General features: G+C 35.7%; 1 protein-coding gene across 46 annotated transcripts in view; it reads left to right on the top strand.

Moving 5' to 3' along the window:
* RIMS1 (regulating synaptic membrane exocytosis 1) overlaps nt 1–15,254 on the top strand; it is a 487,053-nt gene that overhangs the window by 319,222 nt on the left and 152,577 nt on the right. For all 46 annotated transcript variants that reach the window (XM_084753104.1, XM_084753101.1, XM_084753098.1 and 43 more), the window contains 8 exons: nt 30–129; nt 3,799–3,922; nt 7,067–7,113; nt 10,351–10,463; nt 11,506–11,636; nt 13,366–13,537; nt 13,667–13,823; nt 14,728–14,799. In XM_084753104.1, coding sequence (XP_084609230.1) covers nt 30–129; nt 3,799–3,922; nt 7,067–7,113; nt 10,351–10,463; nt 11,506–11,636; nt 13,366–13,537; nt 13,667–13,823; nt 14,728–14,799 — 916 coding nt within the window. The remainder of the gene's footprint in view (nt 1–29; nt 130–3,798; nt 3,923–7,066; nt 7,114–10,350; nt 10,464–11,505; nt 11,637–13,365; nt 13,538–13,666; nt 13,824–14,727; nt 14,800–15,254) is intronic.

The raw sequence follows: 15,254 nt of genomic DNA, 5'->3' as shown, positions 1-15,254 counted from the left end.
TAGGGACTCATGGATTTATAACTGTCCAGGTGGTTGGAGGAAAAATGACGGACTTAGGACGCCTCGGTGCTTTCATCACCAAAGTAAAGAAGGGCAGCCTAGCGGATGTAGTTGGACACCTAAGAGCAGGTACATTTTCTTTTTTTCATATAGAAGTATTTTTTTATCTCTGTATAAGCTGATAGGCTTCAATCTGTGTTCAGTAATTTATATATGTGAGTTGTCACCAAGTCATTATAATGCATAGGTGTATTTCTTTTCCTGGTAATACACATGCTTAGCAATTTGATAATAGGTATCTGTGTATAAGTAGCAATTAAAAGAAGGTAAGATTAGGAAACTTTTTATTTATATAAAAGCATAGATGAAAAACAATGAAAGAATCTTTATTTTCTAGATTATTTCATAGTGCTACATCAAAAATTTAAACCCAAAGCGGACTAGCATTTGTAAAAATTGCATTCCATATCGCAAAGTCTTCCATAACGTGCCAAACCACCCACTTATTTAGGAATAGTAAATTGTGTTTGGTATTAACATAATCATAATAATGATTTCTACATAGAATATGTATTAAAATATATGTTAATTTAAACGTGACATATCATGCCACTTCTATAGTATTTGGATGTTTTTCTTTGTTTGTTTGTTTTATTTATCCTCCTCCTCCTCCTTGCCTTCTATAGCCTTAAGTACCCAGTAAAAACAAAATCAAACAAACAAAAAACCCGCACTGGATGTACTATATTTTCAGTAGCAACACAGTTTAAGTTTTATTATTTTATTTTGACAAGTTGTTTACTTTTAATTTTAGTTGAAATCATGGTAGCAATTTTAGTTGATTTCACTGTAGATAACGGAACCTGTGCCAATGTAGGTCATCCTTGGTACAAGAATAAATCTGAAAAAGAAAAAAAAAGTAGAAGAATCCTACAGTAGCTAAAGCTAGCAAACTGTAGACACTGAAAGAAGCATTTGCGGATTAAAACTGTCTACCGGCCATTGGAAATGTTTGCCTTTTCTTAGATGACTCCTGAAGAAATGAAAGGGTGGTTGATCTCTGTGATGTAACCTGTTGTTTCTACTTCTTTAACACTCTCTTGATGAGCTTAGCACCTGACAAATTAAATTCTAAAATGATAAAAAGCATAACTAGATAATTGCAAAGCATATGAGTATACTTTTTATATTAAGCAGTTGATTTGGGTGCTTTTGTTTTTAATTTTTGTAGACACAATGATAGAGACTCTTGGATATATATTATAATGTACAAACTTAATTCTCTTCTATCTTCATATAAACAGCCTTAGCTTATAAAAAAAAAAAGACATCACCTGTGGTGTTATTTCTTGACCTTTGCTGGGAATTTGGAACCTTACTTCCATCTTCCATAGATTCGTACAGTCAGCCTCCCCCCTTCAAGTCAGTGTTGTTCACAGATGCTGGGTTTAAGCATCTGAAACGCAAAGTCCACAGCAGCAGCATCACACTTGTTATCCCTCTGTGCTTATCCTTTTATTCAATGCTTTGTGGCTTTGCCCACTGTGCACCTACAGAGCCCCCTGGCTATGTCAGTCTACCTGTATCCTGGCGAGCTTCTGTTCCACCCCCACAAGACTTCATCAGCACCAGCTGTCAGCCTGTTCTAACCACGGAGATCTTTTTCATCGTTCAGTGCTCATCTTTCAAGTGTTTCTTGATCTCTCACCTAGAGCAGTGACGAATTGCTTCCACTCTGTTACCACCTGGCTCTACTTCTGTTCCTCACTGGATGCTTGTGGCTGCAGGAAGCATATCATTTAGTAATTTTTGTGTCGATTTCTCTATTGCATTTTCACTGTGAAAAATTAAGACAAAATGTTGTTTTTAGCTTTTCCTCCATCACTGACTACCTGAGATGATTATCCATGGATAAGCAAATAGTGTGAATGGTGTTAAATGCTTCCTGCACTCAGTTTTATTGCACTATAAATAAAGTAAAGCAAGTATTAATTTATCTTGATGTTAAAAGCTATGTGTCCATGTTGCTGTCAATGAGGAAGAGTACTTTACAGTGCACTGCATTTGCAAAATAACATTATTCCCACTATTGAGTACTAAAGTCAATTTATTTATATTCATCATTTTGAAAGCATGGATAGAACAAAATAATAGGAATTATCATGGTAAGTACTATATTGTAAAATATTTCCCAGCATATGTGAGTATGTACACATCCATATATGTTAAGTATATAGGTCTAATGAAATGTATCTAATTATGTGTGAGTCATTAGGAAGAAAGAGAGAGAAAGGAATAAAGAAAGAAAGAAAGATGGTCTTCTGGATTGTGATGTTAAAATTTGGTTCTTTGGTAATAAAAAAACTTTGATTATTGCTAACATATATATATATATATATATATATATATATATATATATGTAACTAGTTTTTTTCTTATCAATGATGTATAGTTGAAAATCTTTCTAGGTAACTTCTTAGGTCACACTATTAAAACTTAATTATCGGTAATAACCATATTGTTTTTTTAATTTAACCTAAGCAGTAGTGAAGCTTTTTACTTTTAAGGAAAGGAAGTCTGAGGAAATAAGAATTACTATAAGAATTTTTCCCATTTTCTATAAAATGATTTAAAATCTAAAAATTTCATATTTGTATCTACCTTAATATGTACAATGGTAATTGTTAAACATGGACTATAGTTAGGTCCTTAATTAACTTAGAACCTAAAATGATAAAAAAAAAAAAACCCAGCAGAATTAGCATAAACATACAAAAATAAGTCACCTCAAAGTTTCATTAATGCAGGGACAGCTCACCTGAGCCTACCACTGTGAGCTGGAGAGACATGGCAGAGGACTATTTAGGGTCTAACATGTTTATGAGGATAAATCTTTGCCTCCAAACCATCTACTTTAAAGCTGGAGTTAAAATAACAACCATCGGCAGCTCTTGCTTTTTCCCCCCTGAGATATCATATTTCTGTCCTTCATTGATCTTGGAGTGTTTCACAAAGAAATCAATATTATATTAATTCTCTATTGTCTTAAATATTTCCTATTCCTAACTGTAGTATTCACTCCGTGCTCTGTCTAGAATGTATGCGTTTTAAACATCTGGAAGGGGATTAACTGTCATGCAATGGTTTTTACATCTGCTTGCTTTGTAACTGTCATGGCTACCTATGTTACCTTACCTATGGGTATGAATTCAAATCCTCTCATGCATTTTTATTCTGTTGTGCATCAGGTGAAGACAAAGGATCCCGACTTAGAGATGGAAAACTCATGCCCGACAATATTTATTGCTGTTTTTTTTTTTTAAACCGAAACTAATACGGAACTTTTGGTCATTCGTTAAGGGCCCTCCCCACGCAGAACCACCTCCATTTATTCTATTATATTTATTATATTTATTACTTCTGGTCATGCTGCTAACCATTGGTTTTAATGTTTCCAAACAGGCTGTGCTAATTTCCATCCCATAGCATGAGATTATTTTTGTATTATTTCTTGTATATATCTAAAGAGATAAAGGCAGTTTTGTATCGGACTATTTTTAGTGACCAGTATTATTTGGGGGGGGAGGAAAACCAAAGGAAAAAAAAGTAAAGGTGGTTAGAAGAACCACTTAGCTGACATTATATGACAAGTCACTTTGATCCTGAGAGCAAAGCCTCGAATATTAAATGATTGGTATGTGGTTTGCATTTCTTTGTTTAAAAAAAAAAAAAGAGAAAAGATAAGAAAAGTAAACAGAATATATAAGGTAAAAAAATACCCTTCTTTTTAAATTCAAGGGGATGAAGTTCTAGAGTGGAATGGTAAACCCCTGCCGGGAGCAACAAACGAAGAAGTTTACAACATTATTTTAGAATCAAAATCAGAACCTCAAGTTGAAATTATTGTTTCAAGGCCTATTGGGTAAGGCTAAAAAAAACTTACTTCTTAAGTTGAGTAAATTACATGTGTTAGCAAGGTTTTACAAGGAAGTTTTACATTCATACATTACATGTTAATATGGACAGATTTTTAAATCTATTTTGGGCATATATAATAGATGATAAATTCTTAACCTTTAAAAGTAGAATAATGATTTTCCCCTATGTGCTAGAAGATCCACAATTGAACAACATAAATATATTGATTGATATATATATATATACTCACAAGTGAAATATAACAAAGTATTGTATTTCAGTGATTACTGATTTTTTTGTAATTTTTTATGTAATCAGTGCTATTTCCTTTAAGGGAATAACTGAACTGGCAATTCATTTGTGACATTTGAATAAGTTTATACATTTTAATAACTTCTTATTTTATAAAAGAGAAAAATACTTCCCATATACTTTTGGGTTCAACTTTTATTTAAAACCAACCAGGGAATATTGAATATTTGGATACTTGAATCTCTATAGTGTGTGGTATTTGTAAAAACCTTAATCTTAAAACATGATTCAGTACTCTACAAACAGTAGAATATTTCTCTGTATCTTTCTGCAGGTCCCCATAATGTCATTTTTTGCAACAAACTCTTAAAGTCCAGACTGAAGATTCACTTACCATTCTATAAATTTTAGTAAACATTTTGAACTATGTCATTATACTGAGCCTACTATTTGAATTTATTCTTTGCAAATAACTGTTTATATCTATTTACAAAGATATTTCAGAGCTCTGATTTTAGACAATTATGTTGAAAACCTGGTAACTTTACTTTTTATTGTTTCCATGCGAAACATACAAGAAAATATAATCATTCTAACATTGATGGACTGAACATGTGTGACTATATTTCACAGAACATTAATATATAAAACTTTAAAATACAGTCAAGTTTTTTTAAAACCAATTTTAAATGGTAACAAAGAATAAACATTGAAGACATTTTAAATAGTAATACATATTTCCATGTAGGCTTCTAAAGTAACACCATAATTTATGCTAGTTTTACTTGCAATATGTTCTAGAGCTAAGGTACACATGAGATTGAAAGAGAGGTAAGTAAATTGGGAAAGAAATCAAAAGTATAAACATAAAATTTATACTTAAGCCCTGCACACATAACCAGATTTTTGGAGATATATAGTTCTTTGAGAATACTCCAGTAAGATAATGATTTACCATGACTTAAGAGAACAGACAATTAAAGTGGACTGGAATAACAATTATACTATGACTGTTTGTGTACAATATAACTTTCAAGTAATGATCTGGATATCCAGACCCTGACCTATCATGGAGTGTGGAATTCAGAGGGGTATGGCTTAAAAATTATGTCTGAATAAACATCAAAGCTGTCGTGTACTGTGTTAGAATAATTCTAGTTATATTTTCTTTAATAAGTTTTAATGTTACTTTTTAATTTGTTGACATAATGATTACAAGAATCATTGTAGATTTAACCATTGGTTAATACAGATTAAATGCCTAAGCTCTTTTCAGATGTTGTGAGAAGCCTGAATACCATATCCTTTACTTTCATGCTTCTAATCATCATTAAAATGGTTGAGCACAGGATTTGGGAGTAGAAAAACAGAAAAAAATTAATGTTAAATTGGCCCAGAATGACTTTAGAATCTTAAAAACAGCTTCCACCTGGCCCCCCTCTCAGGAGCACATAAAATGTTTCAGAGTTCTAGATTCTGAGACTTTAACTGAACATATAAGATATTACTGTGCAGGATTTTCAAAAGCGTTTTTCCAAAGTTGTCATTATCCCAATTAAAAAAAAATGTTTCAGTTCCATTTGTTCAGACGAATGGAAAGGAAATTATCATTGTGAAAATAGTTGTATTTCAGGCACTGTAATCTTAATTGTAAGTTATCTCAATTATAAGTTTATGAAAATTACATAAATTGGTAATTACATTAAAATATATAATACAATATATTTTATAAAGTATCCAGCATGAGGTCTTTTCATCTGTAGAAATATATAAATATAGTCAATTTTAAAATTAAATAGAGGTAATTGTAAAATTGGCTTGCACGAAAAGTGATGATGAGGCATCAAGAACAAAAAGAGAAAACAAGAGAGGAAAAATAACCCAAGTGAGTTTAGGTTGTAAGGTAAGTGATTAAAATAATTAACTGATATGCTGATAATTCTCTTGACAGTAACTCCAGTCTGCTTTAATATGTCATGGTAATACTTAATATTAATATTGTTAATCTCCTTAAATTGCTACTAAAATATTTTTGGAAAAGGAGAGGCAATGTAGTCTTATAGAGTATGCTTCTCAATCCAAGATGGCCCAGGATTCTTACTGGATATGAAGGTTTCAGTGGATAACAGATTAAGCTGAAGTGACCTTAAATATTTTTTTCAGAGAGTAATTTGTGAGTGTGGCAGGAATGGGTGTTCTCACAACTCACTTTAACCATGCAGTATGATAGCCATGCATCCAGCAAACCTTAGTATAGAGATATATATCTCTATAAAGGGCATATATTTGCATATATATTATATGTGGCATGTATAAATTACATGCACGTACATGAAGTACTTTGGCTTTTTTTGTTGCAAGCTTGAACCATTGTTAATTTTCAAAGCAATTCATCCTTTTAATTTTCTTAGCTTTGCCCATGATATCCATCATTTCATTTTATTATGAAGAGACATTTCCATCTGTCTCACTCAGTAAACTCTTTCAGATGTGTTTGTAAAGCATATTACTGATTTGTAAAATTTTCGTCATTTCAGTTTTCTAGAATTGAAATAAAATATTACCTTTAACATTTTTTTTAAATTTCCAAAACTGCTGTTTTGGTAGTAAAAAATATTGTGGTGATTTTATCCACAATATTAGTCTGATTGTTGTCATTTTAAAGTGTTTTGCTATTAAATATATAAAACCTTCTTTTTTATTGCAGTTTTCTTTCATGTGGTGTTTGGCATTCATGCACATTAGTAGTTACCTAATAGTAACTCTCCTTCATTTCTGCATCCTTAAAGACCCAAAAGACCCATTTTACTTTATATCACTGAAATAAAATGGGCTGTGGTAGCCTCGGGTAGGATAATTTGTCTAATGGGATTTTCACTGTACCTGTTTCTTTTAGTGACATCCCCCGGATCCCTGAGAGTTCCCACCCTCCCTTGGAGTCCAGTGAGTATAGCATTTCCTTGTTATTAAAAATATTAACATAAATTAGAAAAGAAGATTCATCATTTTCCTAAGTCATTTGATGCAAATGAATTAATATTACTGTCTGGCTATCTTCACTAGTGCCAAATTTTGCAGCCATATTAAGTCAAATGTTATTTTTGGCCAATAATTTTCTTCTTTTGCCCATTTTTGTGGCCACACTAAATTCTTTGTTTCAATATCCTTCTTTATTATACAGTCAAAATCTTCTTAAAGCTCAGTTGTTATATTGGGACAGGTGTTTAGAGGGAAACTGAGAAGGCTGTTCTGTTCTTTTTTTTAAAATTAATTTATTCTTGTTACATCTCAATGGTTATCCCATCCCTTGTATCCTCCCATTCTTCCCTCCCTCTCATTTTCCCCTTATTCCCCTCACCTATGACTGTTCCTGAGGGGGATTACCTCCCCCTGTATATGCTCATAGGGTATCAAGTCTCTTCTTGGTAACCTGCTGTCCTTCCTCTGAGTGCCACCAGGTCTCTCCCTCCAGGGGACATGATCAAATGTGAGGCACCAGAGTACATGAGAAAGTCATATCCCACTCTCCACTCAACTGTGGAATGTGCTGTTCTGTTCTTGTAGCTTTCTGAGGATGGGACAGGTCTCAAACATAGATCAAGCAGCCAGACCTTCTGATTCCTGGTCAGGGGACAAATAAGGTAGTGGGGGCAGGATGTATGGAGCCAATACTCCCTTTGATGTTAACTGGCTTCCCTGTAAGAAATCTTGGCACTGGAATGTCTGACCATGTCTAGTAAGTGTGCCTTTCAATATCTGAGAAGAGACCTGATTCTGACATTGTATATATATATATATATATATTTTTTTTTTTTTGTTGTTGTTGTTGTTGTTGTTGTTGTTGTTGTTTTTGATTTTCCAGACAGGGTTTCTCTGTGTAGCCTTGGCTGTCCTGGACTCACTTTGTAGACCAGGCTGGCCTTGAACTCACAGTGATCCGCCTGCCTCTGCCTCCCGAGTGCTGGGATTAAAGGTGTGCGCCACCACGCAGTTTGGTCCCTGTACACAAAAAAATGCACTGTGGTCTGGGTGTCATGACATGAGTTTATAATCCAGAATCTTGGAAGGTAGTGGCAAGAAATTGCAGGTTCAAGATTAGCCTGTGCTAGTTGGTGAGAACCTTTCTCAAGAAAACAGCAGCAAGAACAAAATAAATATGGGTATACTTGACTATCCAATTTGATTGACAATCAGCGTAGTCTAGACACATCAATAAGCAATTGTCATACCACCACATCATAGTGTCCCTTATGATATTAGAAATCCAAGGGTGTGGTAAGGTTGTGTGACACAGCTGGCAGTTAGGGATGTTAGGAGTTAAGGAAGTTTCTACATAGTAAGTGAAGTTGCTCAGGATGAGATAAGATCAGATCCTATATAATGATACTTGTACATAATGAAGTTCTTTTGGTAACTTGGAACAGATTGTATATAACAATACTTGTAGATAATTAATTTTTATTGATAATCTGTAAATGATTGGCATTCAACTAAAACTGGGGTTTGGTTCTTTAGGTATTATTATAGAATTCATCTTGTATGACTATAAAATATAGTTGATTTCAGTAATGAGAAGGGGAAAAAAGTGACCATGTTAAAGAACAAACCTGTGGCCAAGTTACCACACAAAACTTCCTCCATTAAATCTGGGACTGGGCCCAGATTTGGTTTTGAGCTTTCTGATGACCAATATCAAGAGATACAAGGGGAAGGTTCCATAAAAGATAATAGTATTGGTAAGATTGAAAACAATCCTATTTTTAGAAGCCAATGCTATCATAAGCAACACAATTTTAAGACCTAACAAGGTTATGGGGTTAGTCTAAAGAAACCCAACAAAAGAGAAATTACTTTTTATAACTTTATTTCATGTAGTTAAGTGTCCTTTCAGGGCACAAAATGGTGCATGCAGACTCATTTAAGCCTCATTTTGGCGTTGTTGACACACAGACACAGCTTTCTTCTTAAAGCGAATAGGGGATAGTTGATGCTGGAGCCATCTTGAGTGAACATAGCCTGGGAACACAGATTTATGGTACCCCAAATTCCATGTTCCAACATGGAAGCAGTTTCCTGAACTTGTATGATTTTACAGAACAAAGAAAGTCATAAATCAAGGCATTTAAAATACATAGGTAGATACATCAGAGAGGCTGGTACAGAAAGATAGAGCAAGCTTTTTCTATGGCACCAAGACGCTGTCTGATGGCCTTCTTCACTTTGAGGTTGGTCGGAGTAGATTCCCAAGGGTTTTTTTTTTTAAATCTATTTCTCACGAGATGTTAGTTCTATCACAGAATTAGGCAAGGAGTGGCTGTTCTAGGTGTTGAAGACAGTCCAAGATAAGATTAGCCTTTGTATCCACACCATTACAATCTCTCTACATCAACTCAGTTTTAATCAGCCAGTCGGTCAGTCTTTGCCAACACAACTTCTGTTCCCAGAGTGTGGGAAAGAACTGTGTGGATCTCATGCCTACATGCGATTCCACAGCACTTCTCACTGAAGCCCTTACTGAATTTGGACTGTGTGCTCAGGGACCTAACAGGGGGGTGATGGCATTCCGTAGCATTCTAGTCTTCGGCATGTGCCTGAGCGCAGCAGCTGCCTTTGGGACATGGAACTGAAGCAGATTGCCTGCAGTAAGTTAATGAGAAATATTATTCGCAGACGTTTATTTATTTATTTTTTTTATTTTTAAGACAAAATGTGAGAGATATAATTTTACTGTGAAAGAATGATGAATTTAAGTCTAAATTTTAAGTCTGGCTCATAATTATGTCCCATACCCATTAATATTAATTAGTCACTGTAGATACGGAACAGCGAATGCTCCTTAGCCACTGTAATTAACACAACAGGCACCATCTTCCTTGTTACCAATTCAGAAGGCCTGTTCAGTGATGTAATTATGATAGGGCTGATAAAGAACAATGCCCTTCCAAAATGTGCATGATGTCTTTCGTGTTGAAACAAATAAATATGATATCATATCATTTAAAATAGGTAATTAACAAGAGAAGGCAGAAAAGAAGTTTTTAAAGCTATCCCATGACAAGTTAATTCTACATCAAATAGTGTTAGCTATGGCTTCATACAAATTACAGATACATTTGCCATTTGGCTCAAGAATTCATTCCTCACACTAACAAATGTTCATTTTTTTTATTCTCATTTTAGGTTCAAGTTCCTTTGAATCTCAGAAGATGGAAAGGCCTTCCATTTCTGTTATTTCTCCAACCAGCCCAGGAGCTCTGAAAGATGCCCCACAAGTCTTACCAGGGCAGCTCTCTGTATGTACATTTTATACACAGTGAATGACATTAGGATTTGTTCTTTGAATACGTCATTAAAAATCATCTGGTTTTCCTTAGCCTCCAGTGAACACATAGTGTTTTGACACAATTACGTACTTCATCATTGTTTTATGTATTTTTTTATCTTATTCTTCAGTCGCACATATTTATGTAGAAATATTTATTGCATATTTACAATGCGCCAAGTGTTCTAAACTTTAAGTTGTAAATGGTAGCATTTGGGAAAATATACATGCTTTCGGTATGTTACATCTATGTTCCAGAGAAAATCAGTACTTAAATACATTTATAGAAAGCCATTTTCAATTTGCTTAACTACTTTATGAGCCAAGAGGCAAGAAGCTTAAATTTTTAAAAATCTCACTAACGTTTTAGCACATTTGTTTGTGAAAAGACAGCACAACCAGTACTCAAACTAACTACCCATATACTTCCTGTGGGGTTCCTCTATTACCTGAGTAATCCTGGAGAAGTAAACTGGCCAACTGTTATGAACAGCTCATATATTAAAATCCTCTCTTCCCATTCTTCTTCCTTTCTTCCCCTCCCCCTCCATCTTCTTCATTGTTGTTCTTGGTTTCCTGAGACAGGGTTTCTCTGTGTAGCCCCAAATGTCCTCCAACTCACTTTGTAGACCAGGATGACCTCAAACTCTGAAATCTGCCTGCCTCTGCCTCCCAAGTGCTGGATTAAAGGTGTGTGCCACCACCACCTGGTGTAGAAAGTACTTCTAAAATAAAGCCATTGATGATCATCAACTACCGTGTTTGATATAAAAAAAAAAACCACGATGATGACTTTAAGATATAATATTTCAGGCTTGCTCACTGTGATTTAGACACAAAATTCTTAGTAAAGAGAAAAGTTAACTTCTTCCTGGCTATGGTTTTTAATCATTGTAATCACATTATACTTCAAGTCAAAATATCATGCTTTGAAAGCATTCTAATGTTTTATTTAAAATTTATATTATTTTTATGACTGTGATAAATAAGTTGTTTTTCTGCATTTCTTCTAGGTGAAGCTGTGGTACGATAAAGTGGGGCATCAGCTGATTGTAAATGTTCTGCAAGCAACAGATCTACCGCCTAGAGTAGACGGACGTCCCCGGAATCCCTATGTAAAAATGTATTTTCTTCCAGATAGAAGGTAGTAAATGATTTTTTAAAAAATTGACTAAACTCTGTATTAAAGTGAAAGGTAGAGTTTCCTCTCTGGGACACACTTTCTATATATAATAAGTAATTCTCTCCAGGGGACTAAATAGGACAATATCTCAGACCTTTCGTTTGAAAATAATATGGTACTTTTAAATATGTCAATTAGTGGATACATTTCATTAAAATGTGCCTTTTTATGTACCTACAGTCCTGACCATTGCTTACATTTGTCATGTAATACAAGTAGTGAGAGTATTAGTCCCCATGGGCTCACTTAGAGCTTGATGTTATAAAGTAAACATAGTAAAAGAATGGGCTGGAAATATAGTTCAGTGGTAGAGTACTCACGTAGCTTTTGTGAGCCTCTGGGTTTGAATGTCACCTCATAGCACTGATAATAAGTGAAAGCACAGTTGTTCAGTCCTAAAGAGGACATAGCATCCCCACTAAGGCCCGTGGAACACTGTAGAAGTAGGAGATCAAAGGAATGTGAAAGATAATGATGGTAGACATGCTCTAAAACTCCAACTTCTGACCAATCACAAACACAAACCATCTGAGTTTGCTTGCACTGGGGCTACATTTGTGCAAATGTGCACACACAAGCACATACACATAATAACACTCACATACACTCACACCCATGGCAACACATATGCAATCACACAGACACACAAACACACACACTTACACCCATTGATACACACATGCAAACACACACACACACACACACACACACACACACACGACAGGGGTGTTCCTTCAACAATGAAGCATGGATTATGGAGGAACTCAGGAACGCAATGGAGCCCTACTCCTCATCGATAGACTGTTTGCTACTGATAGATTATCAGATTGGGCAATTTTTCTCTTCAGTTATCTGTCCACTGGGAGCCCGAGTCAAGGGGTACATAGGCAGCTCTGTTTAAACTCAGTGAGTCATAAAATAAGTCATGAATCTCAAAAAAGCACCTGTAGGGAGTTGTGTAGCAAGGGTTGTAGGGAGTGGGATGAGATGAATGGGTCGGAGGAGGTAGACAGAATGCACTATGTATGGTTAAAAAAGTTGTCAAAGAATAACCTTAATAAAGGGAAAGGAAAAAAAAAACGGTGGAAATACTGATTGAAATTACACATGGCTACAGCAGAGGGCAGCATGTACAAGATTTCACTTGCTGAGCTCCACAAGAAGAACAGAGCCCAAAGAGGCCTGTGGAGTCTGAAGCACCAACCAAGGACCATGCATGGACTGGACCTAAGTCCTCTGTATAGATGTAGCCAATGGGCATCTCAGGCTTCAAGTGGGTCAGTTATTAAGGGAAGCGCGAGCTGTCTCTGACATGGGCTTTGTTGCCTGCTTTTTAATCATTTCCCCATGATGGGACTGCCTTGCCAGGCCCCAGGGGAAGAGGATGAACTCAGTCCTGATGTGACTTGATGAGCTGAAGTGGATAGATGGGTAGGACTCTCCTTTTCCGAGGAATAGGGGAGTGGGAGGAAGAGTGGGACTGGGAAGAGAGCATGGAGGGGCCTACATCCAGGATGTAGTAGTAGTAGTAGTAGTAGTAGTAGTAATAATAATAATAATAATAATAATAATAATAATAATAATAATAATAATAATAATAATAATAAAAGAAATTTCACACAACTGCAGTAGAGGGCAGCGTGTACATGATTTCACTTGCTCACTTAGGAACCGGTCTTTATTTTTTCAGTGACAAAAGTAAAAGAAGGACCAAAACAGTAAAGAAGATTCTAGAGCCAAAATGGAATCAAACGTTTGTCTACTCACATGTACATCGTAGAGATTTTCGAGAGCGAATGTTAGAAATTACCGTGTGGGATCAGCCAAGAGTACAGGACGAAGAAAGCGAATTTCTTGGAGAGGTGATGTACAAAGGGTCGTGTTAGATGGCTACTGTGTTTGCTTGTTTGTTTGTTTGTTTGTTTGTTTTGCCCTACTCGTCTGACACGGGTATCTTCTTGTTGTGTCTCATTTGAGAACTATCTTTTTAGATTCTCATAGAATTGGAGACGGCGCTTTTAGATGATGAGCCCCACTGGTATAAACTCCAGACGCATGACGAATCTTCACTACCTCTGCCTCAGCCATCACCGTTCATGCCAAGGCGGCATATTCACCATGGAGAGAGCTCCAGCAAAAAGCTCCAAAGTACGTTCAACTCAGTTTAGTCAGTTGAGAGGAATTTTTGTCGTTGCTGTGTTCAGCTTATGGGTTGACCCTCATGGAAAAAGTGTTCATCTCTATAAAACAGAAGCAGCCAAACAATTTTTTTAATATTTCACAGTAAAATTATATAATAGGGATAGAAGAATCATCAATGAAGGCTAAAAGTCTCCCAGATACATCCCTTGTACATTACTTGAGCCATCAAGGGACTTGACTGATGGAATAGAGTCTCTCTTTAGTAATGGACTGTTACTGTTTTTTAGGGTATTTTAATCTTACTGATGAGAAATATATTTTAAGACATAACATTATAAGTTCGTTGCTATTCATGTGGTCACTAGGAAGCTCCCCTTGTCTGTACTGATTTTTGAGTTATCAGTAAATATGTTTTCCAATAGATGAAGCTTGTTTCAGTAATCTTGATCCAAATTCTTTTCACTGAGTAACATATGTCAGTGTTTACCTGATTGGTACTTTCTACATAATTAATAGTCATCAGTATTTTGGCTAATGGACATGTATTTTAATAATGCGCCTTGATGCTTCTGAAGCATCCTGAGCATGCCAGATGACTGCCAAGGACGCATTTGAAATTGGTGCCTCAGCCTATGCTGCGCCCTAGAGGGTGAATTGTATGCACGCCACTCTCAGTGCAGCATTGAGAGTAAAGACGGATATGAGTCCAAGTTGATTCCTTCATAGCCCTCCAGTGTAAGTTTATGTGGGAGAAAAATTCTGAAATATATTAGTGTTTTGAAACAAACACATTTCTAGAAAAAAAAAATCAGAGCAGTGTTCCCTTTGAATTATTCTGTACAACTGTGTCCTTTGCATGTGGTAAACCAAGTCGACACGGAGGTATCTTGTTTGCCTTACTGTTGTGCAGGATCTCAGCGCATCAGTGATAGTGACATCTCAGATTTTGAGGTTGATGATGGTATTGGAGTAGTGCCTCCAGGTGCGTGGCGAGGAGCATGGCTCCACCTCACTGTCTCTGCTTGTTTCCGCTGCCCTCGTTCAGGCTCCTGCAGGACACTGAACTGGAGGAAGTCCTCAGTGCAGAAACATCAGTATTATGTTATTCCATGGCGACTTGTGTCTCAAATTGTTAATGTCTAAAGTGGACTAGCACCTCTGAATTCGCATCCCTATTCACTTGACACAGTCAGGCTCTCCCTTGGAAGTGTGCCTCTAAGTAGGTTAACCAAAATAATAATGATAATAATGATGATGATAATAATAATAATAATAAATAATAATCACTATTTCACAAAGCTCTGAGCATGAGTGGAAATGTGGACTCCAGTTTGAAAGGATGCTGTTAATCTTATTACATCAAATTCCATTTTCCTGTGTTTTATATTGTATTTCTATGATTTTCCTTCCCCCCCGTTTCTCAAAATACCATAGCCT

The sequence above is a fragment of the Acomys minous genome, assembly GCF_964271855.1.
Source record: "Acomys minous genome assembly, chromosome: 13".
Classification (NCBI taxonomy): Eukaryota; Metazoa; Chordata; class Mammalia; order Rodentia; family Muridae; genus Acomys; species Acomys minous.
Note: the sequence above shows the minus strand (reverse complement) of the source record. Positions and strands in the feature narration are given on the sequence as shown.